Here is a 22,432-nt window from a genome sequence, read left to right as displayed (position 1 = left end):
CACTGCCCCTGGGGGGTCAAGCCTGAGTTTCCCAGGCTTCCCAAAAGAGCTACACTTCACCAGGTGTCTTTGCCTCAGTGAAACAGGCAGGAAACAGAGCAGGGAGGACTTCTGCAACTAGGTATTGCTCTTTAATTGGCTGAAAGTGAAAAGTGATATTGCCTGACCTACAGTGCCCACAATGTGAGGCAGTGATGTAATATGGGGCTTTCAGTTTGCTGTGTTGCCAGCTGAGTTTAGCTGCGGCTGAGTTTGCTGCACATGAGTGCATTTCCAAGAAACAGAGCCGATCCTATCCTCTTGCATGCACAAGGATTGCATGCACGAGGATTGCATTGTGCAGGCTGCAAAGAGAACCTGCTGGATGGAAGATGCTGTACAAATACACCCTATAAATCTCCTTACCAGGAGCACTGTGGCTACACTAATAAGGCTGTTTTTCTTTTGGTCCTAGAGCAATTTATCCTTTGTCAGACTCTCCTGTCATGAAAATGTCCCAGGCTTCCCCAGCTGATGAAGGAACAACATTTGAACATCTCTGGAGCACGCTGTAAGTGTCACTTGACCATCTGTACTAAGAACTCCTGGGGAAAGAAGAATCATCCCCTTATTGTCGCAGAATAGTAACTCCTTTCACTGAGTAGGGTTTGGGAAAACCCATTTGTTTAGATTCCTGCACTCCATCTCTTACACTGCAAGCCCAGTTTTGCACACTCAGGTTCTCTCACCTGCCTTTTTCAGCCACATTTGTGCTTGCAAAAAAAGAAAAGCTCAGGCATGTCTTCTCAGATGCATTTTACCTGCACTATCTGCCTTGATGCACGGTCAAAAACATGAGAGCATGTGTGGGGAATACCTCCCAATACCCCCAGACCTATAAATCGCAAATGCAAAAATTTGGGCACCAAAGTTCTGCCTCCAGCTTCAGCAGCTGCTTCTGAAAACCTGCCTCCCTCTCCCCAGATGCTAATGCAAAAAACTGCACGTGCAAAAAACTGCAAAATGCTGCAAGAGAATCCTGGAGCACAGAGATCATTTGGTCTCCTGTTTGCTCAGCAAAGGTCAACCCCAAGCACATTTCCTCTTGCTCATGTGGGTGTTACTGTTCTGAGAGGGCTACTAGGAAGTGCTCAGGAGACAGTAGAAGATGAGATACTGAAGGAAGGTCTAGTCTAGTCTGCTGAGCTAGAAGCAGTCAAATTGGAGCCTGCCTCACTCCTCTGAGTTTTTTGGATAGGGCCTGATCAGCCTGCTTTAACCCTGTATGGGGTTTTTTTTAACTTCTCGCTCATGCCATATGTCACAGAGTTGCCTACTAGAAATGGCAGAAAATTAGAGCAGGACTGGTTGAGAATGGAACCATTCTCCCGTCAATGGAAGTAACAACAGGCCACTTGAGAGTGTTCTAGCTGGCTTGACTGTATATAATGTGCCTGTTTCCACCAAAGACTGCCCCCTCTCATGCAGCATGTTTAATGCAAGCTGAGCACACACTTGCCTGGGATGGTTTTGTCAGTATTCCTGCCTGGAGCAGGGGCAAGACCAGGTGGTTTCCTTAGGTCTCTTCTAGCCTTGTTTCTCTGTGATTCCCCTCCATGCTCTCCACGGTACTGCCCCTTCCACAAAAGACCCTTGAGGCCTTAGGCCTTACGAGGAATTCCTAAGGGAAGTGCAGGGAGACTTGCAGGGCCCCCAGGACACTTGCAACCCTCCAATCCAGTCCCATGAAACATAGAGTCCTAGGCTACATTTTTTTTATTCATAGCCCCACCTATGGGTCCTGGGTGCAGCTCTGATGGAGCTGTGCCACCATAGATCCAGGGATAGGATTGCACCCTGGTCCTACAAGGCACAAAGTTTCATTTCATTTTCTCATCCTTGCCATAATACTCCACAAAGTTATCTCAGGAAATGCCCTGTCTGGCTAAGCCATTGGTACCAGGTAAAAAACTGCATCCCAGTTCTCTGTGTCTTTGCAAACCTCTTTTGCTGGCCCATCAGAAAAGGCAGTTCGAGCAAAATGTGCTACACTGGGTAGCCTTTTCTTGTGAAAATGAAAGGCTGGAAGGGGCCAAGGTTCCCAAGGAAACCCAAGCTCTTGGGTGGATATGATGAAGGTGGTGTTGGTGAACTGGGGTGCTGAAGATATCTTGTTTCCTTTTCTCAGGGAACCAGACAGCACCTATTTTGATCTCCCCCCATCCAGTCATTCAGGGACCAGTGAGGTCTCCAACCACACTGAAGTCACAATGGACGTCTTTCAGGTGAGAAACACAAATGAGTCAGTCATGGTGAGTGTGCTCAGTTTCTGGGAGAAGGAATTATGTTAAACATGGGTAGCTTCTGGGCGGGGGGGGGCTGGGAATTGAACACAAAACCTTTCAGTTACTGGCTTATAGGTCAGACACAATCAGCTCTGGCCAAATGCTGTTACCACCTGGTGAGTGTTTGGTAACCAGCTCTGAATAAGCAGGGCTCCTCCACATCAGCTGTACTGCATTGTGCCTGTGCATTTGGTTAGTGGCCAGATCAGACTGGGGAATGACTGGCTTGCTTGCAGTATTGCAGAGAAGAACTGGGGGCTTATGGTGGGCCGTACGCTGAATGAGCCAACAGTATACCCTTGTTGCAAAAAAAACCAACAGCGTCCTGGGTTGTATGTCACTTGCTAATCAAGGAAAATGATAGTTCTGCTCTATTCAGCACTAGTGAGGCTTCACCTGGAGTACTGTGCCCAGTTTTGGGCCCCATGCTTTAAAAAAAGATGTGGACAGTTTGGAAAGAGTCCAGTGCAAGGCAACAAAAAATATTAGGGGGCTGGGAGGCAAGCCTTTGAAGAACAGCTGAAAGAACCAGGGTTATTTAGCCTGGAGAAGAAGACTGCGTGGGATTTGATAACAATTTTCAGATACCTGAAGGGTGATTAAAGAAAAAATCGAAATAAGCTTTTTTCCTGTGGCTGTAGGGGACAGGAGCAATGGCCTCAGGCTACAGCAGGGGAAGTTTAGGCTGGAGAGTAGGAGGAACTTTCTGACTATAAGAGTAGTAAGGCATTGGAACAAACTAGCTAGATATGTTGTAGATTCTCCATGCTTAGAAACTTTCCAAAGCAGGTTGTGCAGACAATTGGCTGGGGTGGTTTAGTCAGGGATGATCCTGCCTTGAGCGGGGGCTGGACTAGATCACCTTGTGAGATCTATTCCAGCTCTTCTTTTCTGTATTCCTACGATAACAGAATGTAAAGCCTGGGTCTTCCCCATGGATGACAGTGGTTCTAGTTTGAAACTTGTAAATTTAGGTACTCAGTGCAGGGCTGCACCCATTCTTCTACTCAGCCAGAGCTGGCGGGGTTAGCTTCCCATACGTAACAGCTTTCTGAATGGGAGCAAGGCACTAAATACAAAAGCCTCAGAAGGCAGGCGGGGGACAGGAGGAGGACCTATTTTAACTGGAGTTGATTCTAGTGCCCCCATAGCAGTGGCACCATGAATTAGATACTTGAGAGTGGAACAAAAAATTCAGTTCTAATTTCTTTGTTTGCTTGCTCCATGCAGTTACTAACATGGTGTATTGCCCTTGTACCAGTATGGTCGATGACTCTTGTTTCCCCTGTAGCACTGTACTGAGCCATCCTCAGAGTCCTGCTCTGTGTTGTGTCAGGGCAAACCTTTGTGTCCATGAAGAGCCCCACAGAAATGAATGATCCTTCCTGCAGCTGGCACAGGGAACTACTGGGATGCCCTGCATTGCAGCATCAGGGCCTCCGCCTGAATCCCCTTTGCCAAAAAGACCCTGATTATCTTCAGTAGGGGAGCAAGAGGTTTTTAATTCCTAGGTTTTTCTGAGCACTGGAAGAAAAATGTACCCTAAGCAAAGTTTTGCTGTGTTATCTACATACAAGTAAAGGAAGTGACTCTGAATAGTTCTGAGGCAACAAAACTTACACAGCATTTTAGGATCAGGCTCAGAATCAATACACAGGAAATTCAGATCACACTACCTCTCTGTCCCCATGAGCTGCTGTCAATCATCACCCCAGCTACACAAGGAAGTAGCAAAGGCCACCTGGCTCAGATTCTACCATCTTCACTGAAAGTAGGAATTCAATTGCAGCCCCAAGACCATTGCTTCTAGAGTAAAGCCCTCCCCTGTGTGCATAGTTGTGAGCAGAATTTGTCCCCAAGAACATCAAGTATTTATCCCACATGGTATCATTGTCTCACTGCAGTTCAGCATTTCACCTGATTATGACACTGGCATAATTTTTGTTTCATAGTTGGTAGGGTGGGAAGGGACCTGAGCAGATCATCAAGTCCGAATCCCTGCCATGGCAGGAAAGAGTACTGGAGTCAAATGTCCCTGGCAAGGTGCTTATCTAGCCTCCTTTTGAAGACCCCCAGGGTAGGAGTGAGCACCACTTCCCTTGGAAGTTGGTTCCAGATCCTAGCCGCCCTGACTGTGAAGTAGTGTCTCCTGTTGTCTAGAAAACACGTGTGAAACAAGGTCCAATAACACAGCAATCTTGACATGTAGGACCCCAACTGAACACGTAGAGACGCTGCATTGGCTGGGAATTGAACCCAGGTCTCCTGCATGGCAAGCAGGAATTATACCATTGGAAAAAAGGACTTCCTGGCATCTGAGCCAAGCCAACTGCAGAAGGGGCAAGGCAAGCCCCCGGAGCAGAGAGACAATGTGATAGTAAGAAAGGTACATGCTCCAGTAGGGGGTGAAAGTGGAGCCAGGGCAGAGCCCAGAAAGATTTGGGAGTACAGAGACAAAATGGAGAAGTTGAGAGACCTGGAGAGGAGGAAGAAGCTTTACTGGAGAGTGGCTACTTTCAAACAGCTGGCAGGGAGGGCCTCAGGGAAGCAGGTGCTCACTGCCACATACAGGTAGCCAGGGGGGCCAGGACTAGGACTGTGCAGTCCAAGTTTAAACAAGTTGTACTAAGCAGGGATAGTTAAATATAGGTTTCTTCACTTTTATGCAGAATTGCTATCATTGCAAACCTTGCCTAGGATGTAAACAACCAGCATTGATGTCGGTTTTGCTGGAGAAACTCAGACTCTTTCAGGTGGCTACATGTCTACATCTCATGAGATAATGCAGAGACCCAGGCTAAGTAGTTCAGGTTTCTGAGTTCCTGAAGCACTGTGTGATCTCGGCACTGGCTCTTCATTCTAGAGCCCAGATCTGTCACTTGGTTATTAACGTTTTTGCACAACTCTTATCCCCTACACTCTCTGCTGATCTTTTGATTCTGCAGAGAATTGAAGCAAAATGGGCTCAGACATGGTACCATGCTTGCAGTCATGGAGGCTAGTGCAAGAACTAGTGTGGAGGTTACTGCTCATGCTTCACAGCGGTTTAGTGTGGAGCACATGCTGCTTTCTGTTGGCTGGGAGCTCTAGAGGGACAACGACCCCAATCAGAATGTCATGGCTCAGGCTGGAACACATTACAAGTTCCCCTGTCTTATTGACCAAGGAAGCTCTGTCCCTTACTCCGCAAACACATGATGACAAAGACAACACATCTTCACATGCATGTGCACACACACAGCCAGTTCCAGACATGGTAGTCATTTTTTTCCCACTCTTCCTCCCCTCCTGGTCTAGTCTGTGGGAAGGAAGGAGAGCAAAAGCCCCTGTGCCTGTCTCTATCATGATTATTTGCATATTTGGAACCAGGTCACTTTGCCTCTCCAAGTCTGGGTTTTGTCACCGGTTGAGCAGGCTTGGTGCTCCTGCCTGCCCTTGCCAGGGTGCTGGGGAGGGTAAAGCAGTTTTAATTTTGACAAAACACACATGGACTCGATCTGACTTGTCCAGATTAAAACTCTGCACTCCATCTGTCTGCCTCTACCCTTGCTGGGTGTTATTGTTAGTGGCTTGTGAATTCAGCCCCCTTTGAAACAGGGCTAGTCTCAAGGGAACTTCCTTGCTTTAACATTCAGCAAACAAACCAGTGCTCTGAGCTTGTGGCCCTTTGGAAACTCTCCCTCCTCAGACGGGTAGTTTCCCTCCTCACTAGCTTAACAGTCCCCTCCCCATCTGTACTTTTCCCTCCTCTGCAGGCCTTTTTCCCTCCACTCCCCAGCCTTTGTCTGTAGCCAACAGGCAAAAGCGTGGCAGACAGAGCTTAGACACAGGGATGCTCATTGTGGAGCTGCCCCAGCCTTGAAACTGCCGCCGGCCTTCTTGCTGCTCGTGCTGGAACCAAGCATGAACCAAGTGCAAGCTGCTCTTACTTATGAGTGTGGGAGTCTGATTGTCTGTCTGTACCATAGGGCTTAGGGCAGGCAGAGTTCCTAATGCCCTGGCTTAAAGTAAGTGCTGCCTAACTGACAGCATGTGTTCGTCCTCACTTGTAAAACAACTTTTTAGAAACCATCTACTGGTCAGGCAGCGGGACTGAACCCAGATTGCTAAGCTCAGAAGGAGGTGAGTCTCCTTAGTGTTAGTTATCACCACTGGTGTATGCAGCAGGCTCACAAGAGATAAAATGCACAGGTACATGGTCCTGTTGACCTAAAACGAAGGTGGCAAATGTGGCTCGCTCGGTCAAGGGGAGGGCTGCTGACTGGTTTTTCTGGTGCAAGGTTCTTATGAGGTTTGTCAAATCTGAGAGATCCTTCCACAGGGAGCAGAAAGGTTGCAGTGATTGGGACACCTCTCCACAGCTCTCCCACACATTCACGGTGTGACCCTAGGCAGGTCATTTAAACTTTGTGTGCCTTGGCCTGAGTACCGGTAGCAGGAGGAGACTGATGCTGCTTTGCCTGGCATTTGTCGAGCATCTCACAATTCTCTGGTAGTAGGCACCAAAGACACTGCCAGGCTCCTCCTTGTTCTTTTCAGGGCCAGAAACTTACAGGTGGGTACAGGCAGAATAACATTACATCTGGTCATGGTGAGATGCAGAACAGAAGTGGCAGGGGCAAATGTATCACTAGCTTTAATATGGATAAGTTTCTACATTTAAAAGATCATGGAAGGGATTATGTGTACTGGTTGCTGCAATGGCAGGAGCCTGAGCTTAGTGGCACAGAAATCCTACATCCCTACGATAACTTTCATTCGTTTCTCTCTTAACTGAGGACACCTTCATTTCTCTCCCCTCATGGCTGTATGGAGACAGTATCAGGCAGGCTTACAGCAGGAAGGAACTTCCCTGTTGTTGGGAACCTGGGGTTCATTTTGCTTTGGATTGGGCTTTTTGCTCCCTCCCCAGCATGGCTGATAGGATTGGAAAGCCACAGAGGATCCTGCAACACAGCTCTATGATGATGCTTAGCCAGGCGGAAAATGCATCTCATGTTGGTATCCCCTGGGCCGTTGGCTCTGAGTGCCAGTCACTCTGGCCTCCCAGAGGAGAGCAGGCTAATTCTGGAACTGCAGCATGTCTAAAAAAGACTGTGCAAATGTGCCTCTGTGGCAGGCCTCCCAATCACCAGCTTGCCGTGTTTATTTAGTTGGACCATCAAGGATGCTTCCAACAGCCTGCAGTTCATAGCATCACTGGGATTTTGGTTTGGGCAGAGCTTTGGAAAAGAATAGACAGAGATACATAAAACACCAGAGACTTTTTCTTTCTTGAAGAAATACTTAACCATGTAAGAAACATCTTGTGTCCTCCTGCATCTCACTAGTACTGTAGTGCAGTGCTGGTGAAGAGTGAAACTCTGAAGACTTGAAGGTTCAGCTCACCTACCTTTCAGGTTTGAATGTTTCTGTGGATTATTCTGTTGTCCTTTGGTCTCAAAGTGTCCTGGGAACAATCATCTCAATGGGATTTTGAGAGAGCTAGTTAGCCATGTCAGGCTTTTGGACATCCGGGGTGTAATAGGTTAGAAAGACAACCAGGGCAGCCATTTCTGCTTTGTCTCTGCTCCCATTTCTGGCTGAAATTAGAACCTGTGACAGTAGCAGCTGCGTGGAAAAGAGGGAGGGAAGTCAACCAACATCTTCCCTATCTGAAGGCAGAGCCAGTGCAGCCTCGTCCCCATCTGGGGAGAAGGTTCTGGGGAAGTTCCTGTTCTCCCATCCATTTGTCCCACCCTGGCGCCTGGGTGATTCCCATTGCTTATCCATGAGAGAAGAGCAATCACATCTCCAACCCTCACACTGGAAGCTGATCACCTGTGGGACCCAAGGAAGAATTTCCCCCCGAGTTTAGAGCACTGCCAGAGAGGGGGTTGTCATCTTCCTCTGAAGCACCCAGCAGCGGTTACTGATCAGGTCTGATTAGATGCGGCAGATCATATTCGCCAGTCGAGTGCGTCCCACCATGGTGACTGGATGGTGGCTTCTTTTGTGTTAGGTTTATTGAGGCAGCTCTGCCATTGCCAATCCATTTCCAGGCTCTGAAAGATAGATGTGTGGATACCCTCTGCTCACCTACTCTCTGCCCCATCAGCACCATCCTGCTTCTTCCTAGTGTCCCTAGGCGGGGCTTCTGATGTCCTTCCTGAGGACAGTTTACCATCCTTCTGCTTACGACCCTGCTCTCCTCTCCCATGCTGCATCCTCAAGCTCCTTCCTCCTGCTCCCACTATTGGCTTCTCTTCTGGAGCTCTCTGGCTCTGACCCACTGCTCCTTGCAAGACCCCAATGTCTCAGATGCTGGCAACTCCAGGTTCCTAACCTCCAAGCAGCCAGAGGCCTGCCAGGTACCTGGCTCATGCGGGGGGAAGGAGGGTGGTCCTGAATATAGCCTTGTTTGCACCTAATATGACTTCTGACTAGACTTTCTGCGAGGTGGATGATTGAGACAGTTGTTCTAATGACACTTCACAAGCTGCTGCTGATGGGGAGGTCCCATGCAGACTGCTTTGAATGTATGCACGTAGCTCGCTGGTTGTGTTGCCCTGGTACTGCGCAAAGGGAAGGATGTTGGCGAATGACTCGGGCCAATTGTTTTGGTTTGTAATTTCTGGGGTTCTTTAAGCTTCTTATGGGAGGGTGTTCCTCATAGTGAAAAGGAGAAGTCAAACAAAATCAGGAGGTATCTGAGGGAGAGGAAAGATGAACTATTGGTGGTGGTAAAGACCAGACAATCAACCATCATTACCTGTTCCCAGGTTCTTAAAACTTTGCAGCTCAGGAAGCATATCCCCACCCTACCTCTCTGTGTACCTATTCCTGTAGTTTCCACTACTGTTTGGTTACTGGATCACTATGTGCTGTTTAAGTCATACTGCTACAGTGGGTTTTTGGGTTGTTTTGGGTCAACTTCCCTTGGGAATTTCATTACAGCATCACCCAGGGGTTTTGAACCTGTTGTCTACAGACCCCCGGGGGTCTGCAGACTATGTCTAAGGGATCTGTGAAAGATGACTACAATCAATCAAAAGTATGTGAATACCCATGCGTCTGATTCAGAGTGGTCCACACTTCCATTCAAATTTTTTTTTAGGGGTCTGCAAACGAAAAAAGGTTGAAAACCACTGCTGTAACCCCATGAGTGGCTTATGTCTTTTCTACTCAGGACTTTCTAACAGCACACATCCTTAAGAAGCATTTGAGGGTTGAAAAAACCCAACAACAACACTGTTGATGTTTTATAGATGCCAGACCTTGGGAGTACCCCAAAAAACCTACTGTCATATGTCACAGTCCTAGGACGGGTAGCTGCTGATGGATCGGAAGAAAAAGAACCATTGTCCATATTTGCCCAAAGCTAGAAATGCACTAGTTGACCGATCCCATGGACACTTTGCGTTATTTATCAGTGCAAATCCAGTCGCCTTATTCTGGGTATAAAATGGGCTGTTCCAAGAGCTTTACACTCTACAAGCCACTTTTTGGAATTAAATCTTGCTGAGTTTTAATTATGGAGACAGACCCCCCAGTCTCCCCCTTGGTGGGAGCATTTGGTAGAGTCCAATACATCATTGGGCAAGCCTAGGCCTGCCCTGTGTTTTAATGAATAGTCATGAGGGAGAGAAAGGGGTGGGCCCGAGTTTTGTTGTTAGATGCAGCTAGTTGACAGAACTAAGGGAGATGAGAAAAGCAAAAAAGCCAACAAACTGCACGCAGGTAGCCAGCGCAGCATCCCTGGCGCTGCCTCTACCTTCTCCCCACCACGTCTCTCTATGTTCGGTTGTCGTATGTCGATTCATACCCCCTTTGTTTTTCCCATCCTCCCCCGACCCCATGACTCCTCTGGCGGGACAGTTTCCCATTGCATTTAAATTCCAGGAAGACTAAAATGCTGTACATTAGCGACCCAATGCAGCATTTCACCACGGTAGGTGCAACCTTTTTTTAATGGGGTTTGCCTTTTTATTATTATTATTTTCCAAAGGAATCATCCTCTCCTGAAGCAGGACATCACGCTCTAGCACTGTGATCTTGACTTGTACCTGTTGTCTTGGGAGGGATGCCGCGTAGGAAATTCAGTCCTCGCTCAGGCAGGGTGACCAAGCTGGAGAAGGGGCTGCAGTAAAACTGACTTCAGACCACTGTCTGCCCTGCGCCATTAACTGCAGGCACCAGATCATACAGGTCTAGCGCCAGGAGGCACTCATCTGAGCATCACGCAGGCTGTGGCTATATGTGCAGCTGTAGTGCATTCAAGAGGGAAATCTCAGTGGAGTCTACATCAAGATGGGGTGGTTAATGTGTGGACTGTTTGCTTGGCATGGCTCTGTTGGGCTGTCTTTATTTCTGAAGAGTGTGTTGTGCTTTGCAAAGTCTTATATATGATTTAAATCTCCAGTAGAGATGGCTGGTTGAGATTCCCAGTTTGCACGTGTATACTTCTGTACCTGTCGCTGCTCTGTGCATTGTGTTTTCTCCCATAGCTTTAACTAACAAATGCACTGCGATGCACTTTGAGGAAACACTGTCTGTCTGTCTTTATACTTGGCTGTTCAGCAGCACCAGAGCACCATCTCATCCTTCATTTGGGATTTGATCAATTATAGAAACCATAGGGACAGTTACAGATGTGCAGTGATCTGTGATGTGTGCATGGATGTCTCCAAACATATTTTCCTTCTGCAGTTTAAAGTAACTGGGAGATAGTAACATATATTCTTACATGTACGAATATATTTTTTAAACCTGATCTTTAAACAGTTGAATACTGCCTTAATCAGTAGGTTCCATTGTGCTGTTGCAGTGTTCCAGATATATGACCATTTTGAAAGTGCACATCGTAACGGAAAGACATCTGTCCTAATGTACTTGCTTTTTAATTTCTAAAGATTTTTTTTCTTGAGTAGGTCTTTGCTGTTGTATTTATTGATAAACAATTAGAGTGACACAGGGTTGCAGTTCTCAGTTTGAAATGATGTAATTGTTTGTGTCTGTTTTGTAGGTTACAAAAGCATATGGTGGCTGGGTTTTGCACTGTAATTCTGTTACTCTCTGTGGCATTACAATGAGATCTATATTTTTAATTTCAATTTCTAAATTTTTCTTTGAAAGGAATATTATCAGCTTGAAATCTGGTCCATCTTAAAAATTAATTGGAGTATTTTACATACCACACTGTCCCCTGAAAAGGGCTGCCCAATATTTATGTATTTGCAATGTTAATGTCTAATGTTTTAAAAACATTCTCAACTTTATTTCTGTTGCTTTGTGACAAACTGGCACAGTCTCCAGGCAAAGCCGACAGCAGTAAAACAGTCTGCATGCAAACTCCTTGCAAAGAAGATTTAATGGGAGAAGGGTAAAGAAAATGAATTTTCTCTAATCTCTAAGAGTCTGAGTGTTATCTTATTGTGCCAGTATTTATTTAATTTAATGCACTTATTTCAGTTTAGAGGAATTCAGAAGGGCATCCTGTCTCCATGCTGTAGTTAGCTTCACATCATGGAAAAATTCACTTCAAGTGCAACAGTTTAAGATAATTCATTATAAACCCCCATTTGTCTGGAACAGTTACCCACCCCTACAATTACTGCCGCAAACCATTTCAGCCAGAGTAAAACATTGTCAGTGTGAATAACAGCAGCAGAATCTCACTCTTCATGTTAGTAATCGGGGATCTTACTTCTAACAGTCATGGGAAACTCCTTTTTTGGACAGAGATGCGATGTTTGAGAGCGTCTCCAGGTGCTAAAGATCCCTTGGCAATTAAGCTCTTGTTTTAACAAGTGCAGCAGTTTCCGTTTCATTGTCTTTTAAAGGCGCTCTTGTCTCGGCTTCCTGAGATCTTATACTCATGCCAGCAGGTTGGTTCTGATCTGTCTGCATGTCATACTTTACTCTCATTCAGCACACACATGTTGCAGGTTGTTGCCTGTTATTATTAACGCTCACGTTCTTAATCTGAATATCCTTCTGGCAAGTGCTCAGTGTGCCTCTAGAGCAAGTGTTTTTGCAACTCAGTATCTCACCCCTCATTGGGGAGGACAGGGCATATTTTAAAATACAAAGAGTAGTTCTATTGCAGGATTACAAACCTGCAAAATGCCATGGCACGCAGCTTCCAAAACAGGAGGCTTTTACTTCATTGTGCTCCCACTTAGAACTGCTCACACGTTTCATCCTGGGCGGGTAGGAAGCCTTCACCTCCGTGGACTCGGGGTTCTTTCTCTTAGCAGGGACTTAGACAGGGGACTCTCGTTAGCACTGAGGGGCTGCTGCCAAAACATCCTTTGTGGATAACAGCTGAGTCAGGGAGGTTGGACTTGGATCTGGGATGGTGTTGGTTTTGGGACTGGGGAGTGCTGATGCTCCTGCCGGTACCTAAAAAACCGAGATGTTCCTGGCAAGAAGGTCATGCTGTTCTGCTCAGGATCCTCAATCCCCAAATACGGGGTCAAGAAGTAATTTCTCCCCTTCAGATTTGGAAGGGCTGTAAGTTTTTTGCCTTTTTTTGTAATGTAAGGCATGGTCCTCTTCCCCGTATCCACTTGCTTTTCTGTCACTGCTGTAGCAGGGCATTGGCAGGGATCTCATTTTCCTGCTTTTACACCTGGTTTATTGTAGAGTGCTCTTGGTGCTTCTCGTGTTGTGCCTGGGCAGTTGGGGGTGAGGGTTTGCCCTGTGATTTTGAGGTATCTCTGGATGTCTGCAAACCCCAGGGACCAGACTTTGGACCATGCAGCCCCTCTCATCCCCTGCGTTCTGATGGTATGCACAGACTGAGTCACTGCTGGTATGGGAACAGTCTTTTTCTCCTGTGCTTGTACTATATCCAACCCACCATGATCCTCATCTGTGCTACAGCCATATAAATGAGCAATAACTGCAGCAGCAGCAATAATGCTTTCCAGCAGAAGAATTATTCCCAAAGACGTTGCACGAATCCAAACCTAAAAACTACTCTTCAGGCATGACAGCCATGGGATGGAGAAATGGACAGATGGATGGATTCTATCCCTTATTCACTGAGGAAAGGTCCTTGAGGGCAAAGGAGGTAGCTGGGGTGCTGGCAGGGCCAGCCCACAATTTTTTGGGGCCCCTTGCAAGATATAGTTGTGGGGCCCCGATCCATTGAAAAATCAAAATTGCAGTTAATTGTGGTATACACCCACCGGAATAAAATAGTCGGGACCGGGCTGCATGCATGTGGGCTGCACCGCGGGGGGTGCAGGGTAGGGGCAGCATGTGCTGGGGGCGCCTAGGTTCCTTTGCGAGGGCCGAGGCGGGAGCAGAGCCAGGAACTCCTTCCCTGCTCAGCTGGGAAGGGGCTCCCTGCCTGAATTGAGCCCTTTAAACATGGTGCAGGCAGCAGGGGGGCAAGAAGGGAATGGCCCCTTGGCTGCGGGCCCCCTGTGGCCGCAGGTTCCGCAGGACAGGACGGGCTGGCCCTGGGTGCTGGGAGCCTGGAGAGGAGTGTCAGCTATTGGAGAAGCAGACGAGAGGGAAAGCGTGGGCTTGCAGGGGAGGAACTGAAAGTGGGACCCCTCCCTGAAGAGCAGCAGGCAATATCAGTGTGGAGAGGAGATGCAATTAGTTTGGTGTTTTCCTTCTCCTCTCCATCCCCCAGCTTGCAGGAATCATTTCACCATGAGGGACAGATCAGTGTTTTGAGTCCCCCTGGGGAGGATGAAGTCAGATGACTGTATGGGCACTAGGACATGCAGCAGGAGGGTGGGTGCCTTTCTAAGAATGGAGGAGCCACAAGTTTGCTGCTTCTCCCCTACTGCCATTACCAAGTGCCTTGAATATGGGTAAAGTGAGGCCCAGAAGGAAAGGAGACTCAACCAAGGTCCCGCAGCGAGTTAGTGGTAGAGCAGGGTCAGAACCTAGGAGTCCTGCCTCCAGCACTTGTGAACTTGCAGAACCTTTTAAGAATACTTCCTATTTCTCTAGTATGTCTGCAGCAGACGTTGCTAGCTGATCTTAGACTGCTGGACTGCTGCAGTTTGCAGAGCTCTTGTCTCCATGGAAAAAAATTGCCAAGACACAAAACACCTAGGATAGAACTAACTGAACCAACAACGCACACTTTGTTCTGTATCCCCGATGATCAGAACATACATTGCTCTCTTTAGGGATGACTATTTATGTGCAGAATGGGAACACAGAAAAACTTTTTGCTTGTTCCTCAGGGTAAACCAGTTGCCTTGAGTTTGTTCCTGAAGAAATGTACATTTAATAGAAGATTAACTGGGAGTCCTTCAATTATCCCAGCAGTAGCCGTGTGCTTCCCTGCCTGAGTGTGCTGCACTGGGTGCTGTGGACAGTTTACCAGACATATTTTAATGGCAGTTTAGATGAAGTTGTTGTGGCTTTCCTGTTTCTCCAGGTAATTATGGAATTGTGGAGAGTTTATGGTTCTTTTTTTTTTTAAACTTAGGTAAACTGTGCAGCAGTGGGAAAAGACAGAGGCTTTAACATACACTTTAGGGGAGAAAATGGATGTATTTGCAAATGCAAGTTAGATCTTGTTCAGCATTCCATCACTTAGTCACAGGAGGAGTTATTCGTTGTAGCCGTGTTGGTCTAAGGGCAGAGGCAGGCAAGGTTCTTTGGGTAGATGTGATATTTTTTATCAGACCAACTAGATAGCTGGAAAAAAGTTCTTTGCAAGCTTTTGGGCACAAGCACCCTTCTCCTTATGCCTGAAGAAGGGTGCTTGTGCCTGAAAGCTTGCAAAGAACTTTTTTCCAACCATCTAGTTGATCTAATTAAAGATATCACATCTACCCAAAGAACCTTGTCTGCCTGTCACTTAATCGCAGAATCCTGACTCTCCTGTGAGAGATGCGGAGGATGGGAGGTCTTTCTGAGCAGAGATGGTTTGGTGGGGGGCGGTAATTCCATTGTGCCATATACCTTTGAATAAGGTAGGTTCCTAAGTTAAAATGTGCCCCCTGATTCCAAAGCAGGGTTATTTGTGAGCCTTTAAGAATGACGGCATTAGGAAGGGATACATGCAAATAGCTGAGGTGGTTTATCATGTACAGTTGTGGATATAAAAAATAATGCATTTCATGGCATTTGCTTTTTAGCAGAGAGAAGTGGTCAACTGTGTTAGCCTGAAGCCAGGCAGAAGACAGGGTAATTTTGCACCTTTATAGACTAATTAACCAGACATGCATCTACCTTGACGTTTGCTTTTTAGATATTGTTTGTTTTCAAGTGCTGTTACATGCTCTGCTTGCAGGGAGTAGTGCTGGTAGGGGAAACCCTTCCTCCCAAAGCAGAGAGGGTGGTTTGAGACCAGGCCAGAGGGATCACAGCAAGGCAGGACTGGATGGTCCAGGAGAAAGGCTGGTACTAGTTTTTGTATTGAGGGGACTGTTTCAAGTCCAGCTGAGATTTGTCACTTGTCTGATGGCCGATAGGTGACCTGTTTACAATGAATTGTTGCTCTTAGTTCAGGCAACTAAAGGGCAAGTGCTTCCGTGTATTTATCACTGATTAGTTTTGGTGCTGGCAGTCCCAGCAGGGGCTTAAAGGAGTGGAGGGCTGAGGAGACTCACTTGGGTTAAGACCGAGTGAGGAGCAAATGCATGGAAACTGAAACAGCAGGGCCTCCCAGGACATGGTTAGGCTTTCCGGAGAAGGCTTGCTTGCGTGCTGCCAGGTGCTGCTTGGGGGATTTTCAGGCCCACAGGGGAAATCTCTAGAACCCTTTTGGATCACTTTATTCACCTAAAAGAGACCCAAAGAAATTGAGCAAAATGCCCAGGCTGGTAAGAGCAATTCCAAATGCTGTCTAGGGCCTTATGGTCTTTGTCCTGTCCACAAGATGCTGCTGCAAGAGAATGGGTAAAAGAGCCAATAGAGTAATGGGCACAAAAATACCAAACCGTTTCTCCTTCATTGCAACGTGGCAGGAGGAGTTGCTTAACAGGCTTCCTGAGCAAATCTCAAGGGGTTGAAGTCAGGGGGCCATGTTCAGATTATACATCAGCCTCTTTGCCCAGAGAGTGCAAAAGCCCTCTGGCTTGTTCAGGTAGTAGAGGCAGCACATAGCAACAATAACCTCAGCTCTGATACAGCGTTTTTCTCAGTGTGGTTTGAACAGATTTCTTTTGTATGATTTCCAGACTGTTCTGACTTTTGATGAACTGGAAATACCCCAAATACCATCCTCAAGGTGCAAAACTCGGGTATTTCTGCTCTGGTTCCAGGTGACAAAAAATATACCAAGTATTTTCAAAAGAAGATCATGTTTGGGGGTGGAGGGGTCAACTGCAGGAAAGGTTCAGTCTCTGTCTGAGTTTGAATGAAGGTTTAGGTCAATGGTTTTGGGGTTTTTTTTACCCCAACAGGTTTTGTTTCGTAAAGGTTATTTAACAACACGGGTTTCCCAGGTTATTCCTATAGACACAAGGGAACCAATTTCATCCTGGGCTGTCAGCTGTTAATGTATGTGTTTGAGGATGGAAATTTGGAACAGATGCAGCAAAACAGGCTTATAAGAAGCCAGGATCTGGAACTAGAGCTAATGCAGGTTAAGAAGTGATGAATATACCTTATGATCTTGCTCCTCCTTGCATCAAAGCTGTGCGCTTCTTTGTAGTTTGGGGACGTTTCCCAGTTTTGGACTGTATTCAGGGAAAACCACCATAGGAAATCATCAGAGCTGTGAAATGAATTGCATAGCCTGTCTCTAGAAGATGGCTCTTTATGTTCAGTGACCAAAGCAAAGATGCTTAAGGAAGTTTTGAGTATGTGTGTGAAGGACTGGGTGTACATGGATGCATATGTGCATGTATAAGATCAAAAATAGATCATCTTTGAAGTAACAAGAGAGTTGTACCAGCTGTTTTTTCCATAGTTGAGGCAGTTGCTCTGTGGTCTGTTTATACCACAAAATTCAGAAGTCAGCTGTGAAACTCAGAGCATCTTATGCAGGGGACGCTTGCCTTGCGCCAGAACAGAGATGTCAAGGATTCGTTCTTAGCTCCTGGCAGTACCACCTTTTAACAGACAGAGGGCACCCCAGCCACTCTGACGAGGGTGTCTGCCAAGCCCCGCTCCAGTTTCTGCCAGTGTAAATCCAACTTCTACCAAACGAAGAGTCCAGCCAGGTCTGCCAGTTTTCCACGACCTACTATGAAATGGTTCATTGCAGCCAAAAAATCAGATTTAGTCTGTCAAAAATCGGAAAGGTGAATAGGGAAAAGTGGCTCTTTGGCACTGGGGTTGGGGCTTGGCATGGCCCCAGTGCAGGGTTAAGTTTGGGATCAGGTTGCTGCTGGTTTCCCTTTGACTGTGAGCCTGAGAACTGACTCCACACCTGCAAACCTTCCCGTGACATGGAGGGATAGCTGTGTTACTCTGGACAGAGGCATGTGTCTCTCCTCACTAAGAGATGCAGAAGGAGGGGAGAAGATCTCATTGTGGTTACCACTTCGGCCCTGCTTTGGTGTCCACTACTGTGTGACTCTCGACAGGAGTTTTGACCCAAACTCCACAGGGGCCAGGTTTCTCAGGTGACACAGCCCTGATATCCAGCGTCCAAGCACCTGAAGCCCATGCTGAGATTTCACTGGTGCCAGAGCCAACTGCTCTCTCCTGCTTCGTATCTCTTCAGCTCAGGACATCTGCATATGAGTCGTAAAGGCCAATGGTGGTCTCCTGATGCTGTGTCTCAGATTAATGGAAGCCCTGAATGAAGAGACCTGGATTTCTGCATTATGTGTTTAAGAAAAAAACAAACCTACCTGCTTATTAAGTGCATCCAGCCTGGCTCTTGGGAGCACGCTACTTCTGTGTAGTCTGGCTCCGAGTTTTCTGTAGGACTTGGGTCACCCTTTTTGGCACTGTCTCTTTTTTGGTATTTCCAGGGGTTCATCAGGAACAAAGAATAAGTCCTTCTCCAGACTTGGCTCCTGCTGCTGATGTAGCCTACTGTCTGGTGGGCACTATGCACCCCCTTCTACCAGCTGATCCCCAGAGGGTTTGACTGGATCACAGCAACCAGCTGCAGTCCCTTATTGCAGTGATAGATACTCATGTTATTGGTGCCAGAGGTAGAGTACCTAAACTTTGTGATGGCAGCAATTTGTTCTGTGCTCAAGCCCCAGGAAGCCCCCCGTCTGAGGAGGAAAGAGGTTTTCCAGCAGGAGTAGCCTGATGCTCCTCAAAACACTGCCTGGTGTCCCAAGGGGAGGTATTGAAGCTGATCCTCCCGGTGACGAACGCAGAGAGGGGAATAAGGTAGCATCTGACTCCTGGGAAGAGGCCCGCTTAGCAAAGTCCATTTCTCTGAAACTGCCGGGGTGGCCAAAGGCAAGTTAACCTGGGCTCTGACCCAGATAGCACACTCTGAGGAACCCAAATTCTGAAAGTCTCTGTTCCTCAGTCAGGTTTATGAAGGTGTTATGACTAACCAGTCCTTGGCACAGCACATTCATAAACCTAATTGAAGACATGTGTATGCAGGTCCATGCATACAAGCCCATGCATGCACGTACGTATCTGTGCATGGGTGGGAGTGCATGCACAGGGGACTGGCCTCCAGCTAGCAGTGGTGGGGAAAAGCAGGTGTTATTCTGCCTGACAGGGTGCCCCCATTGTACCATGTTGCAGACAACACTGCCTTGCTATCGGGGTACATTATCCAGTGCATTTGGTTGATTAGGGAACAGAATGCAGCAGCAAAACACATGGGGCTATTTTCAGCGCAGAGGTTTCTTCCCATTCCCAAGTGAGAGCAGCGGAGTGATTGCAGCAGTGGGTGTCACCTCCAGATTGTTCCAGCAGATCCAGAAGCAGAGAGATTTAAGTTTCTTTAACCCTTCTGCTTGGGCTGGGCCTTGGTGTAGCTGTCCGCCAAGTGGAACGTGAGGCAGAGAAACGTGGGAATGAAAGAGAAATGCAGTTAGAAGAACAAGACAACTGCCCAGGAGCAGGTTGTGGCTCCTGGCCTCATGGGTCCACCCGCAGCCCTTTGCTGGGCACATTTGCTGCCACAGATAAAGTGGTGCAGAGCAGGACTCAGGGCAAGAGTCAGGACCAGTGCTTAGGCAGCTGTCAGACAAGGTGACTAGCGTGGAGTGTGTTGACTTCCCGCCCGAGGGCCAGGGCTGCATACACACTATCCTGAGCTCTATACTGCCCCTCCTCTCCCTGCCAGCTGGGCCCCTCTCCCTACTCCCAAGGGTTAGCAACCCAGTCCTAATCCTGCACCCGTGGCACTGCAGTGCCTTTCCTGTGGGACTGCTGCTATGTATCCATGCATGGGAGTGGAAGGGGGTGCTACTGTGGGGAGAGAGCCCTGTCCTGCATCCCAGGGAACGGAGAGCACAGGAAGTCCTGAGAGATAGGATCCGCTCCCAGCCTGCTATACTGGAGAGTTCCTAGAGACTGAGACTCCCTTCCCAGTTGATGTTTTTCTGAGTTCACTCATAGGTTTTGCTTTTTTCCTAAAACAGTGATTCTCAACCTTGATATCCTTTCAGGGGCTCTGTAGGATGCCAAACAATATTAGTACTGTTACATGTGCAACCATGATTCATGAGAGAAACCCAGAGATTTCAAATAGGAATTCATAGCATTAAAACCATTTTGCCTTGTCGTGGTCTTTCTGAGTTCTTCGCAACAGAAACATCACTCTGTTATTTTTGTGTAGTGAAAAAATGAATGAAAACTAAGAGCTGGCATTGTCTGAGGGCTGCCTTGCATCTAACAGGGGTGAGAACCACTGGTGTGAAGTAAATCAGGGTGAAATATCGCTGTCCTGGATCCAGCCTCCAGAGCTTAAACTGCAAGCAGCTTCAGGGGCTGGGGCTGGAGGCCTGGGCTCAGCCTTGGAGGGAGATAGGAGATAGGTACAGCCTTCGGTCCTGACCTGGGCTTGCCTGTGGAATGTGGGTGCGTGCAGGTCAGGGCCGGGGCTTGTCTAGTCCTGTCCGTGCTTGGAGCGACACTGAACAAACGCCCCTGGAAAGGTCCTGCTTGTTTCACCAGGAGCCACTGTCATGTTCATAGGACATGGTGGGCATCATCTTCTGTTTCCCTCCCAAGGCCATTCTCATGGGGTGCAGCCAAAAATCCCAATCTATGGCCCCTCGTCAAGGAGCACGGGTCTCTGCACTTACCGGAGAGGTTGCTTCACAGGGTTCAGTTGCACTGGAAAGCCAGGAATCCTGGCCCCAGGATGGATGGACCCACCACAAGGGGATGATGTCAATGTACTGATTTTATCCTTCGTACAAGTGGTGACCTGTTTGAAAAACAAAACAGCCCAGAACCGCTCTTTCAGCGGTTTTTCCAGTGTGCTGGCCCTTTAAGGAGGTTGTAACAGGACACCTGAAGTCCTAAAGAAGTGTAGCTGAGGTTTCCATGTCTCTAAACTGGCTGGTGTTTTCTTTTTTCTTTTCCCTCCTCCCCCTTTCCCTTCCTCCAGTCCCAGTTTAATTTGCTGAACAGCAGCATGGATCAGAGCATCGGGAGCCGAGCAGCCTCCACCAGCCCTTACAACTCTGAGCACACCTCCAATGTCCCAACGCATTCTCCCTACTCGCAGCCCAGCTCCACCTTCGACGCCATGTCCCCAGCTCCCGTCATCCCCTCCAACACTGACTACCCTGGTCCCCACCACTTTGAGGTGACTTTCCAGCAATCCAGCACGGCCAAGTCAGCCACTTGGACAGTAAGTTGCATGTATTCTTGCCTTCTGTAGAGAGATGCATGTAAGCCATTGGCAAATGTTTGCAAGGAACCTGCAAGAAACCCTTGAATGTCTTGAGATTGCTTTGCAGAGGAGTGTACAACGCTTGTTTCTGTGCTGCAGCCGGTGCCCTGATGTGGGCAGTCACATTCTGCTGACCCCAGGAGCACAGTACACTTGAGATCTGTAGAGGCAATGAATGTAATTCCATCCAGATGAACCAAAATTGGGAAAATCTGGGTATTTTTCAGGGGTGGTTTTTTACCAGATGCAGCAATGACAGGTTATGTTCATAGATATGATTTCTTGCAATGCGTTATTATTAAATGGGTGATTCTTTCTTTAGGAGCCCTGACAATAATTTAACTTCTGTCAGAAGCATTTCACCCAGCAACATAACACCGCAAGAAGGAACGTAGCTCCCCAAGAGCTGATAGACACCACATATCTATGAGCCCTTCTTGCTCAACCCCCCAAAGCTCAGCTATTCAGTTCAAGACACAGCTCTTGCTGAGTGCCAGGAAACCAATAAAAGAGTCATTTAAACAGAGTAAGGGGCATGGAAATTATTCAGAGAGCTTTTCTTATAATAAGATATGTCCTAAGTTCATATTAGAGGGGTTTTTATTTTGCCTAAGAGTAGTCCCTAATGAAAAAGGGGTTATATTTATTTACTGATTTTGTAGAATCAAAGGTCTTTCTCTTAAGACCCTCTGTCCCAGATGTTTGTTTGGAAATTAAATATTCATTGGCGTCCCTCCAGCAATGTCCCAACAGAAATGCCCCATTGAGAAGGACATGGGAGGCAGATGACAGGCAGCTCTCATTTCTCTGGGGACAAGCCGAGAGGGCACAAACAGCAAGAAGAGACAACCGGCATAATAAAGGAGCCACAGGGTTCCCATGGAGCTATGATTTGACATTATCCACAGCAGCCCTGGAGCGATGGATCGGCCTGAGGCGTGATAATGACTTTTATGTTTGGATGCGGATGTGTTTAATTGCCATGACAGCCCTTTCAGCAGTGGACAAAGAGCACCCGTGGATGCATTGTGTGCGAGGTACCTTCAGAGCCCACACGGGGCAGCTCCTCTGGCCACTAGTGCAGGCTGGAGTGCGGGGTCCACTCCACACCTTGCACTGCCTAGCAAGGGCCTGGCAGGGATGTGGTTAAGAGGCGATTGCTAACAGCTCCTACCTTGCTGTTTGTTTTGTAATTCTAGACAGGCCAGAGAGGAGACTAGCGGGGGTTATCTCCTCCCTGCCCTGCCAGGTGAGCTGATCCAGCCCTGTGAGTCTGCTGAGCACTCTGCTGGAGCAAGGAGCCTTGGCTCCTGCTCTCTGGGACCTGGCCAGCCTTCAGCAGATATCCGCTGGCCCTAAAAACTCTTCC

The 22,432-nt window shown here is 47.6% G+C and overlaps 1 protein-coding gene across 7 annotated transcripts in view; it reads left to right on the top strand.

Annotated features, from left to right (window-relative positions):
• The window catches only part of TP73 (tumor protein p73), a 70,649-nt gene that overhangs the window by 16,452 nt on the left and 31,765 nt on the right, over positions 1-22,432 (top strand). For 4 of the 7 annotated variants that reach the window (XM_019541234.1, XM_019541236.1, XM_019541231.1 and 1 more), the window contains 4 exons: positions 455-550; positions 2,168-2,291; positions 16,466-16,528; positions 20,776-21,021. In XM_019541234.1, the coding sequence (XP_019396779.1) occupies positions 455-550; positions 2,168-2,291; positions 16,466-16,528; positions 20,776-21,021 (529 nt within the window). Of the gene's footprint in view, positions 1-454; positions 551-2,167; positions 2,292-10,052; positions 10,255-16,465; positions 16,529-20,775; positions 21,022-22,432 lie in introns of those variants that run through there. The other 3 variants (XM_019541233.1, XM_019541235.1, XM_019541237.1) reach the window with 2 other exon arrangements.

This window comes from Crocodylus porosus, unplaced genomic scaffold (genome assembly GCF_001723895.1).
Source record: "Crocodylus porosus isolate Cpor-Errol unplaced genomic scaffold, CroPor_comp1, whole genome shotgun sequence".
NCBI lineage: Eukaryota > Metazoa > Chordata > Crocodylia > Crocodylidae > Crocodylus > Crocodylus porosus.
This window is presented reverse-complemented; position numbering and strand designations above follow the sequence as displayed.